General features: G+C 45.7%; 1 protein-coding gene across 1 annotated transcript in view; it reads left to right on the forward strand.

The window, feature by feature from the left end:
- The first annotated feature begins 639 nt into the window (after positions 1–639).
- LOC115109636 (laminin subunit beta-1-like) overlaps positions 640–25,410 on the forward strand; it is a 30,692-nt gene continuing 5,921 nt past the window's right edge. The window contains exons 1-19 of the mRNA XM_065009854.1: positions 640–824; positions 1,613–1,676; positions 1,873–2,081; positions 3,192–3,312; positions 3,507–3,695; positions 4,837–5,013; positions 5,139–5,251; positions 5,608–5,687; positions 6,393–6,528; positions 6,639–6,797; positions 6,898–7,025; positions 7,327–7,447; positions 7,631–7,832; positions 11,695–11,838; positions 11,931–12,162; positions 12,399–12,565; positions 14,411–14,635; positions 14,754–14,971; positions 15,056–15,152. Of these exons, the coding sequence (XP_064865926.1) occupies positions 654–824; positions 1,613–1,676; positions 1,873–2,081; positions 3,192–3,312; positions 3,507–3,695; positions 4,837–5,013; positions 5,139–5,251; positions 5,608–5,687; positions 6,393–6,528; positions 6,639–6,797; positions 6,898–7,025; positions 7,327–7,447; positions 7,631–7,832; positions 11,695–11,838; positions 11,931–12,162; positions 12,399–12,565; positions 14,411–14,635; positions 14,754–14,971; positions 15,056–15,152 (2,953 nt within the window). The 5' untranslated portion in view covers positions 640–653. The remainder of the gene's footprint in view (positions 825–1,612; positions 1,677–1,872; positions 2,082–3,191; positions 3,313–3,506; positions 3,696–4,836; positions 5,014–5,138; positions 5,252–5,607; positions 5,688–6,392; positions 6,529–6,638; positions 6,798–6,897; positions 7,026–7,326; positions 7,448–7,630; positions 7,833–11,694; positions 11,839–11,930; positions 12,163–12,398; positions 12,566–14,410; positions 14,636–14,753; positions 14,972–15,055; positions 15,153–25,410) is intronic.

Consider the following 25,410-nt stretch of genomic DNA (forward strand, 5'->3'; position numbering starts at 1 on the left):
GATGCTGGCCTGCCTGTCTACTCAGGAGATTAGCACAAGCCTTGGTCTGGGAGGTCTCCCCCCCCCCCACACACACACATATCCCCCAGCTGTGTGTGAGCCCGAGGAATGTGGAACAGACCTCCCTCCCGTCCGGGATTGTTCACTCCACACAGATCTAGCCTGTATAACATTACTCACAATCGCAGCCTATTTATGCTGTGTGAAAGCACTTTTGAAATACAGCCAATATTGAACTCAACTGTGTCATCAATCCTGTGTGACAAATACAAAAGTTCCAGTTATGGATGAATGTACTGTAACAGACATTCCCAATGGCTAGCAGCTTCTCATAAGAAGGATGTAAAGTAAAATGCCAGAATATGTCCCCTGTTGTTCACAGATCTTTCAACATCAACATGTCCACATAGTATGACTCAACTTTCATTGTAATTATGGTATTGTAGTATATCATTTTATTAGATAGTTCACACCTGTATTCTCTCATGGCGCGTCATCTTTGATTACAGCGAATTATGTTAGTTTAGAAAAAGTTTGCCATTTTCCAGATGTACTCCTGGTCAAATTGCTGGTCGTAACCTCAGTGTGAAGGTATATCATCAAAGTGCATAAGTATGGTTTCTTCTCCACGACAGACCTTCCGGCCTGCTGCTATGGTGATCGAGCGCTCGGCTGACTTTGGGAAGAACTGGCAGGTGTACCGCTACTTTGCATACGACTGCGCGGCGGCATACCCTGCCATATCCCCGGGGCCCATGCAGAAAGTGGATGACATCATCTGCGATTCACATTACTCCGACATAGAGCCGTCGACAGAGGGAGAGGTATGTGTTCCGAATTACTGAGTTTTGAGAGAGTCTAAATTCTATCAATGATAGGTTTATACACTGAGTTTACAAAACATTAAGAACACCTGCTCTTTCATTGACATAGACTGACCCGGTGACTCCAGGTGAAAGTGGCAGGTAGCCTAGCGGTTAAGAGCTTTGGGCCAGTAACTGAAACGTCGCTAGTTCGAGTCCCTGAGCCGACTAGGTGAGAAATCTGTCTGTGGCCTTGAGCAAGGCACTTAACCCTAATTGCTCCTGTAAGTTGCCCTGGATAAGAGCATCTGCTGAATCACTCAAATGTAAATGTTATTGACGTTACATGTTAGATCCACTTCAATCAGTGTGGATGACGGTTGAAGAGACAGGTTAAAGAAGGATTATAAAAGTGCCTTTGAAAGGGGGTATGGTAGTAGGTGCCAGGCGCACCGGTTTGTGTCAAGAACTGCAACGCTTCTGGATTTTTCACGCTCAACATTTTCCCGCGTGTATCAAGAATGGTCCACCAACCAAAGGACATCCAACCGACTTGACACAACTGCGGGAAGCATTGGAGTCAACATGGGCCAGCATCCCTGTGGAACACTTTCGACACCTTGTGAGGCCCATGCCCCGGCGCATTGAGGCTGTTCTGAGGAGAATGGGGCGCAACTCAATAATAGGAAGGAGTTCCTAATGTTTTGCACACTCAGTGTATGTCAAGTCATTTGTTGTAGCTAAGTAATAACCAATCACATACACAACACAATGAAAGTCGAGTGTAATCGCAGTGACTGTCTCTGTAGGTCATCTTCCGAGTTTTGGATCCAGCTTTCCATATTGAAGACCCCTACAGCCCCAGAATCCAAAGTAAGTTCCAGTGACGACACGTGTACTTAATGGTTTATATCTGTTCTTTTGATCCTTCCCATTTTCTGGGGGGAAAATACCAGCTATGTGTTGCCTGTTAGCCAACTAGAACTGCAAAACACAATTATTAGGCATAATGACCTCAGGGCTAACAATCTACAAGCTAACGGCTAACACATGTCTCCGAACGATTCAGACATGTTGAAGATCACCAACCTGAGGGTGAAGTTCACCAAGCTGCACACCCTGGGAGACAACCTGCTGGACTCCCGCATGGAGATCAAGGAGAAGTACTACTACGCCGTCTACGACATGGTGGTCCGGGGTAACTGCTTCTGCTACGGACACGCCTCCGAGTGCGCCCCCGTCGACGGGGCTGGGGCTGGGGATGGAGTGGAGGGCATGGTGAGTTCTCCCTGATAAGGTTGTTGTAGTTAGTTTTCATCAGGTCTCCTTATGTGTGGACGTTTGTGCACTTTGTGTGCGTGTGTGTGTGTGTGTGTGTTACCGTTTAAGAACAATTGTGTTTGTGTTGGTGAGAGCGTGTGGGTCGACATCTGCGTGCGCTTGGGAGACTGTTTGTGTGTTTGCGGACAGCATGTGTCTTGTGTGTGTACGTGTTTTTCTGTGTGTGTACGTGTTTGTCTGTGTGTGTATGCTCTGGAGAGAAAAAGGCAAACAATGCAGTTCCTGTTTAGTCTCTGCTACGGCCTGTCTGTCCGTCTGTCTGCGGAAAGGCTACTCTGCCTTTTGGTCACTTTTATTATACAGTCTATTCACCAGGAAAGAGGAAATGATCCCTATTCACTCTCCTCTTCCTCTCAGTCATTTTGCAGTGTTTTTCAAATGAATTCCCTCACATTAAAATGTCTTAAAAACAAAACTAGATACAGTAACACCTTGCCTGAGGAGGCCTAACATAAAAGCTACGTAACCCTGCCATAAGAGTGGCATAGTGGCTGTTATAGCGACACCAAACTTGGCACGTATCTGCTATTATCTTGAAGGTTTTAATTATTTAATTGTTAGTTTGCTCATTTTAACCGGATCTGAGTCAGTCTGTCTGTCAACGTATTGTCCTTTGTCTGCAGACCAGATGAGAGCTAGCCAACACTGTAAACATGTCCTGCTGCCATCTGGAAGGGGAATACGCGGATAGAGCTGGAGGAAAAACAATATCTCGAGCAACTGTTCCTTTTGTCTGTAGTTTCCCCTTGCTTTTGCACTGATATCTCAGCTGTAATGGACCATAATGGCCAAGGGAAGCTGTTTCAAATACCACTATTCCACCAGAGGCCTGGGTCTCTGCACAGTAGTTGATAGGTCCCTGAACTATACTATTAAACCCTGAATATGGCCTGTGAAATCATTTTACGGTCGATGCCAATAGATCGTTTGTGTTCGTAGTTTATGCACATGGATAGGATATGAAGTAATGGCATATTCACTGCTTTTAAGTGCTTAGTAAATGTCTAATTCAGTTGCTCGCCTCCATTTCTGAATGATATTCCTAAGGTGCATGGCCACTGTATGTGCAACCACAACACCATGGGGCTAAACTGTGAGAAGTGTCAGGACTTCTACCACGAGCTGCCCTGGAGACCAGCCAAGGGACGCAACACCAATGCCTGTAAAAGTATGCCACTTTACCCTAACATATATTTTTTTTTACTAGAGGGAAATATTATAGCTTGTGGTCTGTCCCCTTATAATTGATCGCTTGTGATGACAGGCTGCAGTGTCTGCTCAGTCAGTTAACAACCGTCCAACTAGCTTTTCTATGAACACTGTGAATCAACGTTGTCTGCTTGCCTTCGTCTCTCTCTGCAGAGTGTAACTGTAACCAGCACTCAGGCTCGTGTCACTTCGACATGGCAGTTTACGTCTCTACGGGTAATGTGAGCGGCGGTGTGTGTGACGAGTGCCAGCACAACACCATGGGTCACAACTGTGAACAGTGCAAGCCTTTCTACTACCAGCACCCAGAGAGGGACATCCGCGACCCCAGCATCTGTGAACGTAGGTCGAGCCTCCAACTCCAACCCCCCTCTACGGCTCCCCTCCCCTCCACACCATCCAAACCCAGCCTTCACCTCTCTACCTCCAGCCATCCTTGTTACATTCTCCGCCGTTACTCCTCCACCTCTTGAACCTCTGTTTCTTCACCTCTGCCTCCATCCTTGTTACATTCTCTGCCGTTACTCCTCCACCTCTTGAACCTCTGTTTCTTCACCTCTGCCTCCATCCTTGTTACATTCTCCGCCGTTACTCCTCCACCTCTTGAACCTCTGTTTCTTCACCTCTGCCTCCATCCTTGTTACATTCTCCGCCGTTACTCCTCCACCTCTTGAACCTCTGTTTCTTCACCTCTGCCTCCATCCTTGTACGCTTCTCCGCCACTTTGCTCCACCCCCCACTCCCCTTCATCTCGTCCGTGACTCTGTCTGTCTCTCTTTAGAAAATATAGATGTTTCACATTTTCCCTTCCTCCCGCCTGGATCTGCGATCTGGATCTGCGATCTGGATCTTTGATCCTGCCTCTGTGACCTGGATCTGAGCGAGAACACCTGGGCTTTGAGGCTATGTCAGCCAAAGCAGTGTGGTCTTTTAATTCCAAACCACTGTATGGTGTAGAAGAGACCCCTCTCATGTGTCACCTCCCACCCTTTCATGGCTCTCTGGGTAGGCCGCTGGAGATGCATAACTGGCCTCAGCCTAGCATCTAGGGAGAACCTCATCACAGTCTGTGTTGATGTGTGAATAATGGGCTTGTTAGGGTTTTCACATTTGTCTCCAGTGTTTGGAGTCCTGGTGTATGTGTGGTGTGTGAGAGAACTTCCATTATTCCTTTGTAAGACTTTTTTTTCCTACCCTTTTGTTTTAAATTTGGTCATTTTGTTAGCCCGTAGATAGCTACAGTTAAGCACACAAATCATTGATGCAGATGTTCAAATAACCTTCAGAAGTTACAGTATATTCCCTTCATCAAGAGGAAAATATCAAATACCTCACATTCATATTGACCTTGACCATTTCTTTTTTCGTCCCGTTAGCTTGTCACCATTGCAGCATTTCTACTCCACTAGTTCCATGCACAATACCCCATTTTACATAATAATTCCTAACTCAAATGTTCCTGATGATTCCCATCTCTCCGTAGCATGTAACTGTGATCCGGTGGGCTCCCTGAACGGCGGGATCTGTGACAGGATGACTGATGTGTCATCTGGACTGATCACTGGCCAGTGTCGCTGCAAACCCAATGTGGAGGGAGAGCGCTGTGACCAGTGCCAGCAGGCCCACTATGGCCTGGGTGACCACCCTCTGGGCTGCCTGGGTAAAGACACACACACACGCATTCACGCACACGTCTTGGGGTTTTTCCAAGTCCTTGCATAGGCTTTTTCAAGCTGTGTATTTCAGCATTTTATTGGAATAACTACTCTTTGTGGTTTTTCCCAGCCTGCACCTGTAATACCCTGGGGACAGTTCCTGGAGGGAGTCCGTGTCATACAGACTCAGGAGATTGTTTCTGCAAAAGCCTGGTCACAGGGAGAGACTGTGACCAATGTATGGTAAGGAACCCTATTATGATTTACTTTGTACACGACACTTTGTACTCAAAGTCAACTGTGCAAACTGAGAGACCAGAAAGTTAGCCCTGACACTATGTGAGTCAGTTGACTTACGATTACCAATGGCCACTAGCGCTTCACTAGCCAGCTAGTTACACATCTGCTACATACGTTCTGGAAGTGTTTTTTGGTGGCTTGGTTTAGTCGTCACCAGGGCTGTAAATCTTGTAAAGAGACTGGTACATCCATCCACAGCTTGGAAACAGCTTTTGCAGTGAAACATAGTGGGAGGTCGTTAACAACGTGTCATTAAAGGAGTGTTTTTAACAGGGTGTGTGTGTGTGTGTATCCTACAGCCTCAGCACTGGGGGCTCAGCAATGATATGGATGGCTGCAGACCATGTGACTGTGACCTGGGTGGAGCCCTCAATAACGAGTGAGTTCAAAGTTCACATCTCAAATTCTCTTATCTAAATGCCTGTCTGTTACCCAATTTACTTTACAAATTCTTCATACTTTCTTCTTTTGATCAGTGGTGTAAAGTACTTATGTAAAAATACTTTAGAGTACTACTTAAGTCGTTTTTTGGGTTATCTGTGCTTTACTTTACTATTTATATTTTGGAAAACTTTTACTTCACTAAATTTCTAATGAAAATAGTGTACTTTTTACTCCATACATTTTCCCTGACACACAAAAGTACTAGTTACATTTTGAATGCTTAGCAGGACAGGAAAATGGTCCACTACACACACTTATCAAGAGAACATCCCTTGTCATCCCTACTGCTTGGTGGACTGAGTGTTGGAATGTGCCCCTGACTATCCGTTAAAAAAAACTATAGAAAATGGTGCCGTCTGATGTGCCTACTTTTGATACTTAAGTATATTTTAACAATTAAATGTACTTTTGATACTTAAGTGTATTGAAAACCAAATACTTTTAGACTTTTACTCAAGTAGTATTTTACTGGGTGACTTTCACTTTTACTTGAGTCATTTTCTATTAAGGTATCTTTACTTTTACTCAAGTATGACAATTGTATACTTTTTCCACCACTGCTTTTGATACAGCCACAAAAGTCTTAAAATACCTTGATGTTGAAACTTTTAAACTCGGTCCTCTCTCTCTCTGACTCCAGCTGTTCTCAGGAGACTGGCCAGTGTGCGTGTAGAGAACACATGTTTGGCCGGCGCTGTGACCAGGTGGAGTCAGGCTTCTATTTCATTGCCCTGGACCACTACACCTACGAGGCCGAGGACGCCAAGTTTGGACCTGTGAGTTACCTACCTCATCACGTGATCATGGTCGATTCATGTTCACTACGCCTACTCACCTTTTGTCTTTCTCCACCCTCTATTTTTCCCTCCCTCTCTTCTTCCTCCAGGGTTTGACAGTAGTGCAGAGACCTCGCCCGCAGGACCGTAGCCCCACCTGGACAGGGATAGGTTTTGTCAACGTTCCCGAGGGGGCCTACCTGGAGTTCTCCATTGACAACATCCCCCACTCCATGGAGTACGACGTCCTCATCCGCTACGAGCCTCAGGTCAGCCTCAGCACATATCACATATCCCTCCACCTTCATGGGGTCATGTCCCTACCCTTGTTTACCTGTTTATGTCTATGTACCTGTTGTGTTGGCGTAGTTACCAGACCAGTGGGAGGAGGTGTTGATGACAGTGATGCGGCCCAGTTTGATTTCAGCAGACAGTCGCTGTGCCAACACCATGCCCGATGACGACAACCAGATGATATCCCTTCATCCCGGATCACGGTAAACACACACCTCCTCCTCTGTCTGTGTGTATGTGTTGGGGGGACTGGTGGGTGACTGGTCAAATCAAATCAAATGGTATTGGTCACATACACATGGTTAGCAGATGGTATTGCGAGTGTAGCGAAAATGCTTGTGAGAGTGACTGTGCATGTGAGAGTGAGTGATGGCCTCTGTCTGTGTACTAGGTATACTCTGTGTATGCACCTTGGAGGTTCCCCTGGAGCACACTGTGTGTCATAGGAGTGTTTGAAAAAGTGTGTTTTATTTTCTGAAATCCGTCTTTTTCTTGTCTCCTCAGATACATGGTGCTCCCCAGACCAGTGTGTTTCGAGGCAGGGATGAACTACACTGTTCGTCTGAGCCTGCCCCTCTACTCTGCACTCAGTGACGTCCAGTCCCCATATACACTTATCGACTCGGTTAGTCACCCCCCCCCCCCCCCCCACACACACAACTCTGACTTTTCCTTAAAATACCCATCAATGTCAATTGTAGATTTACGCTGAAATGTCAGCTACTCGGATTTCATATTAGGATTGAGCCTTTACTGACTCCATGCTAAATCTCATTCCATTTTCTGTATCTCTCTTCCTCGTTTGTAGATTGTGTTGATGCCCCACTGTAAGAACCTGGAGATCTTCACTGGTTCTGTGGGAGGTGACGTGGCCACCAACAGTGCCTGGGACACGTTCCAGCGTTACCGCTGTCTGGAGAACAGCCAGAGCGTAGTGAAGACCCCGTCCACAGACATCTGCCGCAACTTCATCTTCAGCGTATCTGCTCTGCTGCACCGGGGAGCTAAAGGTATGGGGACCGCACTCCCAACACTGAAGTATTCTTCAACATACTGGTATGCTCATGTATTTGTTTCTTAACTAAAGGTCTTTGTTAGGGTTGAATGACGGGAACCCAGTTACCGAGATTCACCACCCAAAACCACTCCCTTTTTCAACGGGATAAATAACTGCGAGAAACCGGTCAATTATAATGAATCTGTCTACGGCCCTCTCTCCGCTCTCTGCATGATCAGTCGTCAACACTCGGTGAAACACAGCCCATCTCAGTATGGAGCGCAGTTCACTAGGCTCGTAGACCTATTCATCTCATCATGGTAACTTTGTTTCTTGTGACAGGTAGGCCCTACATTTGCTGCAGCGTAGCCTACGCTACAGTAATATAAAGACTGAATGCTTGCCAGTTTACACATCTCCATCTGGATTTTGGGGGTCACCTTATTTTTGTTTTATTGTAATGTATTTGTAAAAAAAAGTTTTTAATTGCTGCTGCAGAGTTTTAAAACAGCCTACCACTCAAAAATGGTTGCTTTAAATCAGTGCATGCGCGAGCACTCTCCCACAGTCTCTCAATTTCATTCAAATTGCAACCAAAATATATAATCCTGTTCAAGATTGATATAGGTATATGTGGTGCATTCAGAAAGTATTCAGACCCCTTGACTTTTTCCACATTTTCTTACATTACAGTCTTAATCTAAAATGGATTAAATACAAATATTTTCCTCATCAATCTACACACAATACCCAATAATGTCAAAGCAAAACCAGGTTTTTAGACATTTTTGCAAATGTATTAAAATGTTTAAAAACGGATACCTTATTTACATAACTATTCAGACCCTTTGCTCTGAGACTTGAAATTGAGCTCAGGTGCATCCTGCTTCCATTGATCATCCTTGAGATGTTTCTACAACTTGATTGGAGTCTCTGAATGTCCTTGAGTGGCCCAGCCAGAACCCAGACTTGAACCCAATTGAACATCTCTGGAGAGACCTGAAAATAGCTGCGAGAAACTCCCCAAATACAAGCTTGTAGCGTCATACCCAAGAAGACTCGATGCTGTAATCGCTGCCAATGGTGCCTCAACCAATTACTGAGTAAAGGGTCTGAATACTTATGTAAATGTGATATTTCTTTTTTTTTGTGGAAAAGGTCAAGGGGTCTGAATACTCTCCGAAGGCACTGTATATTCTTAATATGCCTTAAAAAAAAGACACTTCCGGTTTTGGCGGGAAATAGCAGGTTAACCGGTAGAAAAGTGATTTATTCTCATGATGGAACATTTGTAAAATACCTGGAAAATATTCAACTCTCGTTTTTTGTCCTAAAGTTTGCATGTGGTGGACATTGTTTTGGAACGCCTGAATTGAATTCCAACGTTGACCTGCCACCTCTGTCTGGCAATCATCATCAGTCAATCTCCTCATAGACTGTCTACACTAAAAGCCTCGGGTCTCTCCGCTAATACAGCAGCAGTTTCCATTCCTTTCTTTTCCTATCCCTTTATTTCATTTCCTGTCAATCCTCTGTCCTTCTGTACTCTATCCCCTCCGGTGTCTCTGGCAGAGTGCAGTCATCTCCGGTTTCCGGCCCATGCCACTCATCAACAGTTACACTGCGTCTCCATCTCTCTATAATCTCCTCATGTATGGACCTGTAGCTTGATTATAGACCCTCTCGGATCCTGAAATGCCCGTAGAGGAACATTCTCAGCCCGCCGCAGCAGTGAATCTCCTTCCCTGTCAGACAGAGTGAGAACTGACAGGCTATAGCATATGCAGGTTTCCTGCTATCGTATCAACGTTTTCACACATGTGGTCTGATTTAGAGTAGAAGAGTATAGCATAATATCAAATATAAAATAGAACCAAATTCTCTATAGTCGAGGTGAACTCTTCTCACTCATGGTTGTCAAAAAGTAAAGACGTTTATAACAAAGCTATACTGTATATGACGGTACCTACTTTGCAGCATAATACTGTAGTTAGATGTCTAGGTGAAGAAAATCAATTGTTAGGATTTAAATAAGTGTGATATTCTTTGATTGGCTTTGTATTTGTTGTCTCTAGGAATGATGCCAATATTATTTAAAATCCTCCCAGCTGTGGAAGTCACATTATCTTGTCTCAATTGCCATGTGGAGGTTGTTTGAGGTCCCACGTGGAGGTTGTTTGAGGTCCCACGTGGAGGTTGTTTGAGGTCCCACGTGGAGGTTGTTTGAGGTCCCACGTGGAGGTTGTTTGAGGTCCCACGTGGAGGTTGTTTGAGGTCCCACGTGGAGGTTGTTTGAGGTCTCCTGCACAGATGTAGTTTCTGCACATTGCTGCATGTCTTCACAAAGCCAATGTGGTTTCGTAGGTCCCGTTTAAGTCTTACCCCAGTCTTAGTAGATGATAAAGATCAGAACGTCTAAACCAGTCTTCAAGGTCTGTGTGCAATAATCTAGCCCACAGATCAGTTCACCTCCCTTAGATCTGAAGGTCCTCACGTTGCTGTGGTGTCCCCTTACTAAAGTTGGAATCCTTAGTTGCTACAGCCATGTTTGGACATACATTAATGATATATATACCCATTGATTCTGGAAGGATAGAACTTCTAAGTGCCTCATGAGCTTAGTTCAACTGTCGTACCCCATCAGAAGCCAAAATAGAAGCTTGTTTTACTCCAATGTTTGTCATGTGCATGTAAAAGAAACAATGTCCCACTGGGGGAAAAAACTGGTTGAATCAACATTGTTTCCACATCATTTCAACAAAAAAATCCAATGTGATGATGTTGAATCAATATGGAAAACTGATTGGATTTGCGAAAAGTCATCAATGCAAGGACATTTTGTCTTTTTCTCAACAAACTTTTAACTTTAATCCAATGATGTTTGTTGCTTTCACACAGAATTCACATTAGTTGACAAACTCAACCAAAGGTAAATCAAAGCTAGACATTGAAATGACATCTGTGCCCAGTGGGTTATAGCCTCAAAACATGGTTACGACTATACGTTTTACATCATGGACGGTCAGTCTTTGCATCCATAGCACTGTTAATATATATTTTAAAGTGGTTACATTTCACCAGACCCATCTCTCTGCTTTTTACCAAACACAGACAGGGTGACTGCTTTGTTATTGTTCAAATTCGAGCTTTCAGCCACAGTGGTTTAGATGTGTTTCAGAAGTCCCAGGCGTGTTTTGATTTATGAGGACAGCATAGAGACTTCAGAGGACAGTGTTGAAGGAGTCCAGGCTTTGGCAGAGTCTGGCTCAGAGCATATCATTACCATCTATCCAGGAAGAACCTTCGGGGATGTTTAGTTCATATAGGGACACAAAACTCACACTCTACGGTTGCACGTACTTAAGCTTGCGCGCACACACACACACACACACATTCCCATGCCTGCCTAAAATCCCCCTCCCCTGACACGACCTAGTGAATACCAGTTCATTCGTCTCTCTAATCCACTCATGGACTCACTGTCCTCTATGGAATGTCTGGTACCCCTCTCTCTCTTTCCACACGTCTGTTGAGAAGGATATGGTCCCTTTGTGAGCCTGTCAGTCTGATAGATAAAGAAGGTGTTGTTGAGGAAATTCCTCAGTCGCCCTTAATGAAACAAACCTTTGTCAGTATGTCAAAGGCAATATATACTGAGGCAAATATATATTGAGACAAATGGTTATCCAGGGTTTTATGTACAGTCAGTACCTATACCATATTCAAAACTGTTTGGGTGAAATACCTTACTTGTGTATCCAGCAGCAACTATTGCCCCCATTTGAACAGATAATTCCAGATCGTGTGTTCAACTCACTTTTAAGCCCATTCCCTCACTTTGTCTTTAACGTTTCCTCTGGCCTCTGTTTTTCCAGCATGCCAGTGTGACCCGCAGGGCGCCCTCAGCACGGTGTGTGCCGCCAGCGGTGGGCAGTGCCAGTGTCGCCCCAACGTGGTAGGCAGGAACTGTGACAAGTGTGCCCCTGCCACCTTCCTGTTTGGACCCAGTGGCTGCAGACGTACGTTTGACTGAAGTGAAAAGGCTTCCCTGTCAGTGATGCATTATTACAGGCACTGAATCTGGTACTTATCACTCCCTTTGCCCCCCCAGCCTGTGATTGCAATCCCCAGGGCTCGGAGGATGCGTTCTGCCACGAGGCTACAGGCCAGTGTGTGTGTATCCCCGGGGCATACAGCCGTCAGTGTGACCGCTGTCTGCCGGGTCACTGGGGCTTCCCCAACTGTCGCCTCTGCACCTGCAACGGTCACACAGAGCAGTGCGACCCCTACTCCGGAAAATGCCTGGGCTGCCGAGAACAGACCACTGGACACAACTGCGAGAGGTCAGCCAGGGGTCAATGTGGGTTGAGGAGTCAGGCGTCAATGGTTAAGGTGGCTCATTGGTGTATGGCTGGATGGGTAGGCATTAGAATTGGTCCTTAGAAGTCAGCCGGTTGCCTAAATCTCCCCGTAGCATAAAGCCACTTGACAACTTTGATTTGTTTTGTTGTTGTCTATAATAAAGACATGTATGTGAATGATAGAGTGATAGATACCACCTTTTGCATTTTCCCTACAGGTGTCTGGATGGTTACTACGGCAACCCCGTCCTGGGTTCAGGGGACCATTGTCGGCTCTGTATGTGTCCGGATGGGCCCGGAAGCGGGCGACAGTTTGCCGGTGAATGTTACCTCGGTCTGGACTCCCCTTACCAGGTGTTCTGTGTCTGCAGCCCCGGGTACAGAGGTAGGCAGCCAATAACAACCACCTGCCAAGATTTATAGCGCACCTACAGTAGTAAACTAGCGAAGCATGGCAGGATTACTTATTATACTTGTTCCCTGCTTCCTATGTTCAGACTTGTTCCCTAGGAAGCAGAAGATTAGTATGCATTCATGTTGAAGCTTGGGGTAACTTTCCATGATGTCAGTGGAGGCTCCTCAGAGGAGGAAGGGGAGGACCATCCTCCTCAATGAATTTCATAATAATTTAAATTGTAAAACATGTAAAAAGTTATCCTTTTTAGATAGATAAATCATATCACCAAATAACTTGATTAAAACACACTATTATGCAAAGAAGGTCTACAGTAGCCTCAACAGCACCCTTTAGGGTAGCACCATGGTGTAGCTGGAGGATGGCTAGTTTTCGTCCTCCTCTGGGTACATTGAATTCAGTACAAACCTAGGAGGCTCATGGTTCTCTCCCCTTCCATAGACTTACACAGTAACGTCCTCCAGCCTATCAGAGCTCTTGCAACATGAACTGTGGCTTGTTGTCCCACCCAATCAAAGGATCAGAGAGTGAATCTAGTACTGAAAGCACAAGCTACAGTTAGCTAGGACTGCAGTGTATACAATGTGGTAAGTAGTTGAGAGAGAAAGACAATAGTTGAACCATTTTTAACAAATACATTTCTTTCAAAATGAAGGAGCAGCAAGAGAGAAATAGAGAGAGAAAGAGACCATTTTTTTTTCCAGTTTCACTTACTTATCTAGCAAATGCAGCTAGCTAGTTTAGCCTACTGAAACACCCTGCTCAAACAGAGGGATGCTATGTTAGCTAGCTGGCTATGACTTTCCAACACAACACTGGAACTCTTCCAAGTCAAGCTAATCTTTTGGTATTACTCATTTATTTCCACCGGGGCCGCCAGTGTAACTGCTTACTGACTGTTGTGCATTGCTGATGTGTTGTGCCAAGAGTGTGCAAAGCTGTCGTCAAGGCAAAGAAAGGGTGGCCACTTTGAAGAATCTCAAATTTAAATATATTTTGATTTGTTTAACGCTTTTTTTGGTTACTACATGATTCCATGTGTTATTTAATAGTTTTGATGTCTTCACTATTATTCTACAATGTAGAAAAACCCTGGAATGAGTAGGTGTATCCAAACTTTTGACAGGTACTGTACATACATATACAATTGCATATACAGTTGATTTTCAGGACAAACTTAAAATTAATGATCAAGGAAAACAAAACCTATATGTGAATATTCTAAGTTATTATATTTCATGAATCACTTATATTTGCTTCATTGTGGGGAAAATACTACATTTTCAAGAGTGCATTAGTTTAACCCTCAAGTTGACCGTAAAGCCTTCAAAATAAAGTTAAACAAATGAAATGGTCGATGGAAATAAAATTGGCTATTCTAAGCACAAAGGTTAAAAGAGTATTTGAACATTATTTCCAGAGAAAAGTTATATCTTTTTTGGTATCTGGAAGTGTGACATGTCAAATTAAATGAAACACGTTCTATGACTGACTGTAATTTCTTTGAATTGCACTGAATTCAATTATACTTCCTGTCACGCTAACTCAAATTCTACATCCTGTGGGGTGTGACCAATTCAATTAGAATTTCAGCTCATGAGTTGAATGGGAGTCAATTCCAAAATTCTGAATTGAACACAACCCTGGCATACAGTATGTTATTGTGGAAGTAAACATATAGGCAGTCATTATTTCTGATAGTGTGGATAGATTGTTGTTGTAGAGGTGAGTGATGACACAATCATTTCGGTGAAGGGGTTATTAAGCACTTTTTTCCCCCTTCGCCCTTTACCTCTTGTTCCCTCTCCCCTACAGGTGCCAGATGTGAGGAGTGTGCCCCAGGTTACTATGGAAACCCCCATGAGAACGGTGGGCAGTGCCAACCCTGCCAGTGCAACAACAACATTGACATGCTGGATCAGGAGTCCTGTAATGTCAGAACGGGTGAATGTCTCAAATGTCTCTATCACACCGAGGGTCAGGGCTGCCACGGCTGCAAGCTGGGTTACTATGGAGATGCCCTCACGCAAAACTGCAGAAGTGAGTAAAAAAAGTTCACTTGCATTTCTTTGTTATGTGTTTGTCGTATCAATGTGAGGTGAAGTCGTTGTCATTGTCCAATTGCTAACCTGCTAGCAACATCTCTTCTCTCCCTCAGAGTGTGTTTGTAACCACCTGGGCACCAATCCAGCCACGTGCCCGGTGGTGGGTGACTGCCACTGTGATCTGGGCAGTGGGCAGTGCCAGTGTCTACCGAATGTGATAGGTCAGCACTGTGACCAGTGTGCCCCCGACACCTGGAACATGGCCAGCGAGACGGGCTGCGACGCCTGCGACTGTGACCCCAACCACTCATTTGGGACTTCCTGCAATGAGGTGGGTTCTCACACGACCACACCCATCTTCTTTTGTGTCCTAAAGGTCACATTTCTAGTATTTATGCATGTATTTTGTCCACAGCTGAGTGGCCAATGCTCCTGTAAGCCTGGCTTTGGGGGTAAAACGTGTCGGGAGTGCAGAGAGCTGTTCTGGGGAGAACCTGAAGTGAAATGCAACGGTGAGTTGGCACATCTCAATCAGAAGCATTGCAGTTATTCGTGCTGACACCACACTGACTAAATTTACATCTTGACACACACTGAGGTGTATATGTGCGCGTGTGTGCATGTCTATGTGCATTTGTGTGTGAGAAAGCTCCAACCCGACAATTTTAAATTGCAACACACGCAAAGGAGGCCTTTAGTGTTAATGACTACGATATCACAAGCAGCCACATTCCCCTAGCTTCGTATCATGGGAATGTGTAGGAGTTTCAGCTATGGTGGAGAAACTCACTGCATCCTCTCCTTACTGTGGGAGCCAATATTAAGGCCAGATGTGCTCTCTCACCCGACGGCTGTGTTTCTATGACAAACAGGCGGGGGGCGGGGGATCTGTCTAAGCCTCCCAATATCCCGCCGGTGCCCCACAATGCACCTTTGTTCTGATGGGGTGTCCTGTTGGAGGGACGGCTGTCCAACACAGTGACTGCTGCTGAAAACAAAGGACTCTTTGTCACAGAGTAGAAATCAATGGAGCAGATCAGCCTGCTGAATTATCTACTGAAGGACACATGAATTGGCTTCTGATGTACATTTACATTTACATTTAAGTCATTTAGCAGACGCTCTTATCCAGAGCGACTTACAAATTGGTGCATTCACCTTATGACCTCCAGTGGAACAGTAGTGCATCTAAATCTTTTCAGGGGGAGGGGGGGTGAGAGGGATTACTTTATCCTATCCTAGGTATTCCTTAAAGAGGTGGGGTTTCAGGTGTCTCCGGAAGGTGGTGATTGACTCCGCTGTCCTGGCGTCGTGAGGGAGTTTGTTCCACCATTGGGGGCCAGAGCAGCGAACAGTTTTGACTGGGCTGAGCGGGAACTGTACTTCCTCAGTGGTAGGGAGGCGAGCAGGCCAGAGGTGGATGAACGCAGTGCCCTTGTTTGGGTGTAGGGCCTGATCAGAGCCTGGAGGTACTGAGGTGCCGTTCCCCTCACAGCTCCGTAGGCAAGCACCATGGTCTTGTAGCGGATGCGAGCTTCAACTGGAAGCCAGTGGAGGGAGCGGAGGAGCGGGGTGACGTGAGAGAACTTGGGAAGGTTGAACACCAGACGGGCTGCGGCGTTCTGGATGAGTTGTAGGGGTTTAATGGCACAGGCAGGGAGCCCAGCCAACAGCGAGTTGCAGTAATCCAGACGGGAGATGACAAGTGCCTGGATTAGGACCTGCGCCGCTTCCTGTGTGAGGCAGGGTCGTACTCTGCGGATGTTGTAGAGCATGAACCTACAGGAACGGGCCACCGCCTTGATGTTAGTTGAGAACGACAGGGTGTTGTCCAGGATCACGCCAAGGTTCTTAGCGCTCTGGGAGGAGGACACAATGGAGTTGTCAACCGTGATGGCGAGATCATGGAACGGGCAGTCCTTCCCCGGGAGGAAGAGCAGCTCCGTCTTGCCGAGGTTCAGCTTGAGGTGGTGATCCGTCATCCACACGGATATGTCTGCCAGACATGCAGAGATGCGATTCGCCACCTGGTCATCAGAAGGGGGAAAGGAGAAGATTAATTGTGTGTCGTCTGCATAGCAATGATAGGAGAGACCATGTGAGGTTATGACAGAGCCAAGTGACTTGGTGTATAGCGAGAATAGGAGAGGGCCTAGAACAGAGCCCTGGGGGACACCAGTGGTGAGAGCACGTGGTGTGGAGACGGATTCTCGCCACGCCACCTGGTAGGAGCGACCTGTCAGGTAGGACGCAATCCAAGCGTGGGCCGCGCCGGAGATGCCCAACTCGGAGAGGGTGGAGAGGAGGATCTGATGGTTCACAGTATCGAAGGCAGCCGATAGGTCTAGAAGGATGAGAGCAGAGGAGAGAGAGTTAGCTTTAGCAGTGCGGAGCGCCTCCGTGATACAGAGAAGAGCAGTCTCAGTTGAATGACTAGTCTTGAAACCTGACTGATTTGGATCAAGAAGGTCATTCTGAGAGAGATAGCGGGAGAGCTGGCCAAGGACGGCACGTTCAAGAGTTTTGGAGAGAAAAGAAAGAAGGGATACTGGTCTGTAGTTATTGACATCGGAGGGATCGAGTGTAGGTTTTTTCAGAAGGGGTGCAACTCTCGCTCTCTTGAAGACAGGAGGGACGTAGCCAGCGGTCAGGGATGAGTTGATGAGCGAGGTGAGGTAAGGGAGGAGGTCTCCGGAAATGGTCTGGAGAAGAGAGGAGGGGATAGGGTCAAGCGGGCAGGTTGTAGGGCGGCCGGCCGTCACAAGACGCGAGATTTCATCTGGAGAGAGAGGGGAGAAAGAGGTCAGAGCACAGGGTAGGGCAGTGTGAGCAGAACCAGCGGTGTCGTTTGACTTAGCAAACGAGGATCGGATGTCGTCGACCTTCTTTTCAAAATGGTTGACGAAGTCATCTGCAGAGAGGGAGGAGGGGGGGGGGGGAGGATTCAGGAGGGAGGAGAAGGTTGCAAAGAGCTTCCTAGGGTTAGAGGCAGATGCTTGGAATTTAGAGTGGTAGAAAGTGGCTTTAGCAGCAGAGAGAGAAGGAAAATGTAGAGAGGAGGGAGTGAAAGGATGTCAGGTCCGCAGGGAGGCGAGTTTTCCTCCATTTCCGCTCGGCTGCCCGGAGCCCTGTTCTGTGAGCTCGCAATGAGTCGTCGAGCCACGGAGCGGGAGGGGAGGACCGAGCCGGCCTGGAGGATAGGGGACATAGAGAGTCAAAGGATGCAGAAAGGGAGGAGAGGAGGGTTGAGGAGGCAGAATCAGGAGATAGGTTGGAGAAGGTTTGAGCAGAGGGAAGAGATGATAGGATGGAAGAGGAGAGAGTAGCGGGGAGAGAGAGCGAAGGTTGGGACGGCGCGATACCATCCGAGTAGGGGCAGTGTGGGAAGTGTTGGATGAGAGCGAGAGGGAAAAGGATACAAGGTAGTGGTCGGAGACTTGGAGGGGAGTTGCAACGAGGTTAGTGGAAGAACAGCATCTAGTAAAGATGAGGTCGAGCGTATTTCCTGCCTTGTGAGTAGGGGGGAAGGTGAGAGGGTGAGGTCAAAAGAGGAGAGGAGTGGAAAGAAGGAGGCAGAGAGGAATGAGTCAAAGGTAGGCGTGGGGAGGTTAAAGTCGCCCAGAACTGTGAGAGGTGAGCCGTCCTCAGGAAAGGAGCTTATCAAGGCATCAAGCTCATTGATGAACTCTCCGAGGGAACCTGGAGGGCGATAAATGATAAGGATGTTAAGCTTGAAAGGGCTGGTAACTGTGACAGCATGGAATTCAAAGGAGGCGATAGACAGATGGGTAAGGGGAGAAAGAGAATGACCACTTGGGAGAGATGAGGATCCGGTGCCACCACCCCGCTGACCAGAAGCTCTCGGGGTGTGCGAGAACACGTGGGCAGACGAAGAGAGAGCAGTAGGAGTAGCAGTGTTGTCTGTGGTGATCCATGTTTCCGTCAGTGCCAAGAAGTCGAGGGACTGGAGGGAGACATAGGCGGAGATGAACTCTGCCTTGTTGGCCGCAGATCGGCAGTTCCAGAGGCTACCGGAGACCTGGAACTCCACGTGGGTCGTGCGCGCTGGGACCACCAGATTAGGGTGGCCGCGGCCACGCGGTGTGGAGCGTTTGTATGGTCTGTGCAGAGAGGAGAGAACAGGGATAGACAGACACATAGTTGACAGGCTACACAAGAGGCTACGCTAATGCAAAGGAGATTGGAATGACAAGTGGACTACACGTCACGAGTGTTCAGAGAGTTAAGCTTACGTAGCAAGAATCTTATTGACTAAAATGATTAAAATGATACAGTACTGCTGAAGTAGGCTAGCTGGCAGAGGCTGCGTTGTTGACTAAGTAGGCTAGTTGGCATTGGCTGCGTTGTTGACACTACACTAATCAAGTCGTTCCGTTGAGTGTAATAGTTTCTACTGTGCTGCTATTCGGGGCTAGCTGGCTAGCTAGCAGTGTTGATTACGTTACGTTGCGTTAAAAGAACGACAATAGCTGGCTAGCTAACCTAGGAAATCGCTCTAGACTACACAATTATCTTTGATACAAAGACGGCTATGTAGCTAGCTATGTAGCTAGCTACGATCAAACAAATCAAGCCGTTGTACTGTAATGAAATGAAATGAAAAATGTGATACTACCTGTGGAGCGAAGCGAAATGCGACCGGATTGTTGAGTGCAGAAGTTCTGTTCGGTAGACGTTGGCTAGCTGTTGGCTAGCTAGCAGAGTCTCCTGCGGACCGAGTGCAGATGCGACCGCTCGCTCCAACCCGGGTTGTCCCTTGAGTCGAAATGTGCAGTCACCGTATGAAGTGTCTACTGTGGTAGTTGAATCTACTTCAAACTTTTGTATACATTGTCGACAATGAAATTAGAAAGTGACTATCAAACCAAAAGTGATCGAACTAAAATGTGTAGAGATGACTTTGATGGCTTTAACATAGGACTTAAACAATGAACTTCTCGGCAGGCTGTGTAACAGTGTCGGTTCAGTCCCTCTCCTTGCCCCAACCTGGGATCGAACAGGGACCCTATTAACACATCAACAACTGCCCCCCACGAAGCACCGTTACCTATCTCTCCACAAAAGCTGCGGCCCTTACAGAGAAAGGGAAACAAATACTTCAAGGTCTCAGAGCGTGTGACGTCAACGATTGAAATGCTACTAGCGCACACCGCTAACTAGCTAATCATTTCACACCAGTTACACTCACCCCCCTTTGACCTACTCTCCGCAGCAACCCCAGCAGCTGGGCAGAGCGCAACTGAGTGATCCTGGTAAACAACATCAATGTCAGACCACCTCATATTGATTCCCCCCCCAATCTGGAGCAGCCCAACAGCTGAACATGACATAAAACTAGCTTCAAATGGTGCAGTTGGTTAGTATGTTATAAATGTTGAGTGTGACGTTGCACAGTTGTCCATCCCGCCATTTGTGTGGCTTTTGCAGTGATTTGAAGGCAGTTTGCTTCCTGCAAAACCTACATACACTTCCGTAGGAGCCATGTCCACTGCGCCTTGTACATCAAAGCCTTGTCCCAAACAGTGTGTGTGTGTGTGTGTTGGCCCATGATGAAAGACCGCTCCAACTGTAGACCATTGAAGGTGTAGTTTACAACCATCTCTGCCCCCCTCCACCCCTAGGCCTAGGCAGAGGAATAGAAGCCATATAGGGGATCCATGTCGCAAAAACCGCTGGAAATGCCCTGCCTTGCCTGCACACAATCATCTTATCTGTGCTGTAACGTACAACATGCTGTGTAGAAACTAAAGAAAAGAGGCACGTTTAGGTATTTCAACATAGATCCGGCTATATTCTGGAAATTGTTCATTGAAACGTGAGGTGAAGAATTTTCTCAGAAAACTTAGTTGGGAATTGCCATGGACCTCGCCATATTATCACGATACTTAGGTGCCGATACGATATATATTGCGATTCTCACGATTCTATGTATTGCGATTCGATACTGCGTATGGCTCACTATGTGTCTGCTGCAGAGACGAGAGAGCACGAGTAAACAGGTTTTGATCCGTCATGGAAACAAAAGTGCTGAAAACATGTCGGCTCACTGGTTGAAAAGATGGAGAACAAGCTATAGGCGTTACAGGCGTTTTGGAGCAGGTACAGCCGATTAGCTACTTGGCATTAGCATTAGTAGCATTAGTAGCATTTGTCTCCCCTGAATGAGTCATTAGTTACGCTAAATGCAACATAACTTTTTTTTTGAGGGGGGGGGTCTCTAAATACTGCTAAATTAACCATTTGTTTAAAATGCAGTGGTAAATTTGTTTTACAGTGGTAAATATTAAAATAAAAGCTTCCAAATCAAACTAACAACCTGCCCGCTCTCTCGCGGTTTAAACCATTTAGTTCTATGTGTCTGCACAAACCGTCTCCCTGCTCATGTTGCTGTCCACTCAGTAGTGCTACATTTCAGCCTCAGCTGAGCTCCTTTAAACGCTTAGATTTTAATTTTGCACTTGCTCATTTTCGTCATTTATTTGAGACACGTCCTTGATAAAAAAACAAACAACTAATGCCTTTATTCCAATGCATTCGATTTATCTGCTGATTTTCCATTGCTTGCTGTTGTCAGTCAGCTGTTTCGAGCGCTCATTGCTTTGTTTTTCATGTGCGCTCGCTCGGGTGTTGGTGGTCTCTGTGCCATCCGTGGCTAAAAAGAAGTAGACCATTTATTCAGCTGTATTTTTTTCTAGCAATATTTGTTTTCTTTCATGGATCAGCTGATGATGGTCGCCAATGTCACTAGACAAGTAGCCTATAGCTAGACACCAGTATGCATCCAATCTATCCAACATGAATGACAGTAGGCCTATAGTTGACTCTCACTTATAAGCATTTGATTTTGCAATGGCATAGGCCTACATGACTTTGGATTTATGTACCCATGAGAACTGGCAAAACATAATGACATTTTACGTAGGTATAGTTATACTTACAGTGCATTTTTCAAGATCGCGAAGAAGTAAAACATTTTTTATGTATTTTATTTTTACATTTACCCTTTATTTAACTAGGCAAGTCAGTTAAGAACAAATTCTTATTTACAATGACGGCCTACCGGGAAACAGTAGGTTAACTGCCTTATTCAGGAGCAGAACGACAGATTTTTACCTCGTCAGCTCGGGGATTCGATCCAGCAACCTTTGGTTACTAGCCCAATGCTCTAACCACTTGGCTACCTGCCGCATAATTCAATTGTTAAATGCTTAATAATTACAAATAACTGTCATATATGTAATTAATGTCACAAAATAAATGTTGTGTTTTATGTCACAATCTGTGAAGACTCAAAGCATTCAACGAACGGCAATCAGAGTTTACCCACCTATTTTTCTACCGGGAGGCCTATTTGAAGTTCATACTAATAGGCCTACACATTGTAGCCTAGTCTAGTAAATTTACTGTATGTGTTAGGATGACAATCCCATTTTACCCCGGACAGTTTCAGACCCATTTCAGGTGTCCTGACTTTTCAGGCTACAAAAAAGGTACATTTTTTGTCGGCAAGACGCATCAATTAACGTAATCAATGGCAATCGCCGAATGTCACTAGGCACTTTTTTGGGGTGTTTTGTAAACAGATGTTTATTTCCGTTCATCAAATGAGTGTTCATGGATTGCAGTGTTTGGATTATGTTGGAGTGGACAAACATGCACAGGTAGCCTACTTTATGTGATTTGTTTGAGAATCAGGGGAAAGCATCGTGACTGGTTGTGTTCATGTTCATGCCACATTCAAAGGTCATTCATTTTTACCGTTAAATTAAGTCTTTGTTATTAGACCCATAAAAAAAATGTAAATAGAGACCCCCGAATGTCACGTTGTCCATTTAGGGTTGTTTGCAGAGTCTGTAGGGTGGCCCTTTTGTTCTCCACATGCTCCACACTGAGGCTTTGAAGTGGGCAAACATCTCCCTCTTTCTCCATTCCTCCTCCACCCTCTCTCTATCCTCCCTATTCACTCAGCCATCCCCGCCTAAAGGTTACGACAAGCGTCACTCTGTTGATCTACGTGTGTGCACATGGGTGGAGGGGATTTTTGGAGTAGCGGACACCTTTTGGTAGCATGATCCCATTCACAAGAGGGTGATGGGATTATTTTTTACATTTTTGTGTTTTCATTTTGTGAAAATAAGGAAGAGTAGCCTTCCCTTGCTAGTAGAAGCTAGCTGGCAGCAGGCTTTAGCCTAGCTAAATACATACACTTCATGACAAAGTATGAGGACACCTGTTTGTCGAACATCTCATTCCAAAATTATTGGCATTCATATGGAGTTGGTCACCCCTTTGCTGTTTTAACAGCCTCCGCTCTTCTAGGAAGGCTTTCCACTAGATTTTGAAACATTGCTTCCATTCAGCCACAAGAGCATTAGTGAGGTTGAGCACTGATGTTGGGCATTTAGGCCTGGCTCGCAGTCTGCGTTCCAATTCATCCCAAAGGTGTTTGATGGGGTTGAGGTCAGGGCTCTGTGCTGGGCAATCAAGTTCTTCCACACCGATTTCGACACAACCATTTCTGTATGGACCTCGCTTTGTGCACGGGGGCATTGTCATGCTGAAACAGGAAAGGGCCTTCCCCAAACTGTTGCCACAAAGTTGGAAGCACAGAATCGTCTAGAATGTCATTGGATGCTATAGCGTTAAGATTTCCCTTCACTGGAACTAAGGGGCCTAGTCCGAACCATGAAAAACAGGCCCAGACCATTATTCTCCCTCCTTTAGAGTTGGCACGATGCATTTGGGCAGGTAGCGTTCTACTGGCATCTGCCAAACCCAGATTTGTCCGTCCGACTGCCTGATGGTGAAGCGTGATTTATCACTCCAGAGAACGCGTTTCCACTGCTCCAGAGTCCAATGGCGGCAAGCTTTACACCACTACAGCCAACGCTTGGCATTGCGCATGGTGATCTTAGGCTTGTGTGTGGCTGCCATGGAAACCCATTTTATGAAGCTCCCAACAAAAAGTTATTGTGCTGACGTTGCTTCCAGAGGCAGTTTTGCAAACGAGGACTGATGGTTTCTACGCCCTACACGCTTCAGTACTCGGCGGTTCCGTTCTGTGGCCCACCACTTCGCAGCTGAGCCGCTGTTGCTTCTAGACGTTTCCACTTCTTAATAATAGCACTTACAGTTGACCGGGGCAGCTTTAGCAGGGCAGAAATTTGACGAAATGACTTGTTGGAAAGGTGGCATCCTAGAGAAGGAAATTATTGTCCAAAAACTAACAAAAGTGGCACTGACCCAATGACAAAGACAGTGAATATACACTACAGTTCAAAAGTTTGGGGTTACTTAGAAATCTCTTTGTTTGTTCATTAAAATCACATCAAATTGATCAGAAATACAGTGTAGACATTGTTAATATTGTAAATGACTATTGCAGCTGGAAACGGCTGATTTTTTTATGGAATATCTAGATAGGCGTACAGAGGCCCATTACCAGCAACCATCACTCCTGTGTTCCAATGGCATGTTGCTAGCTAATCGAAATGTATCATTTTAAAAGGCTAATTGATCATTGCAAAACGCTTTTGCAATTATGTTAGCACAGCTGAAAACTGTTCTCCTGATTAAAGAAGCAATAAAACTGGTCTTCTTTAGACTAGTTGAGTATCTGGAGCATCAGCATTTGTGGGTTTGATTACAGGCTCAAAATGGCCAGAAACAAATTATTTTCTTCTGAAACTCATCGGTCTATTATTGTACTGAGAAATTAAGGCTATTCCATGCAAGAAATTGCCAAGTAACTGAAGATCTCATACAACCCTTTGTACTACTCCCTTCACAGAACAGCTCAAACTGTCTCTAACCAGAATAGAAAGAGGAGTGGGAGGCCCCGGTGCACAACTGAGGAAGAGGACAAGTACTTTAGAGTGTCTAGTTTGAGAAACAGACACCTCACAAGTCCTCAACTGGCAGGTTCATTAAATAGTACCCGCAAAAAACCAGTCTCAACGTCAACAGTGAAGAGGTGACTCCAGGATGCTGGCCTTCTAGGCAGAGTTGCAAAGATAAAGCCATATCTCTTCCAGCATCTTCATTTGTTTCTGCGTCTCACAAATGTTCTTCTTTGTGATCCGAACACAAACTTACATTTGTCTGTCCATAACACATTTTTCCAATCTTCCTATGTGCAGTGTCTGTGTTATTTTGCCCATCTTAATCTTTTCTTTTTATTGGCCAGTCTGAGATATGGCTTTTTCTTTGCAACTCTGCCTAAAAGGCCAGCAATTCCTAATGTTAAGGTAAGGTTGGAAAGGAGAACGCTGATTTGAGAGCAGTCCTATCAGTATCAACACATGCCTCAACGATGCACTTAGCGAACGTTCTCTCTGCGTGGTGTTTTGGGAAACGAATGTTTCATCTTCTGCCGTTATAGGAAACATGCATCGTTAAAACACTTGTAAGCCTAACCAGACCGCTCGCACACGTGTCTGCATGTTGATTTTGTTCACCCACACCATACGCGATCAGGAAATGCAGGCTGAAATATCAAAATGAACTCTGAACCAACTATATTAATTTGGGGACAGGACATGTAAGCATGTAAGTTCCATCGCTATCGGGAAACTTGGCCCAGATCAAGGAACCAAGCGACAACAATGCCTCGACGGCTGCGGAAGGAATGAAACTGCGTGTCTCAATTTTCAGGGAGTAAAAAATCACGTCGACAGCTGGAGCGAATTACAAGGAGCCGCCCCTTTTTGTGACGAAAAACGACATTGCAACACTCCAAATCTTGCATCT

The sequence above is a fragment of the Oncorhynchus nerka genome, linkage group LG25 (assembly GCF_034236695.1).
Source record: "Oncorhynchus nerka isolate Pitt River linkage group LG25, Oner_Uvic_2.0, whole genome shotgun sequence".
NCBI lineage: Eukaryota > Metazoa > Chordata > Actinopteri > Salmoniformes > Salmonidae > Oncorhynchus > Oncorhynchus nerka.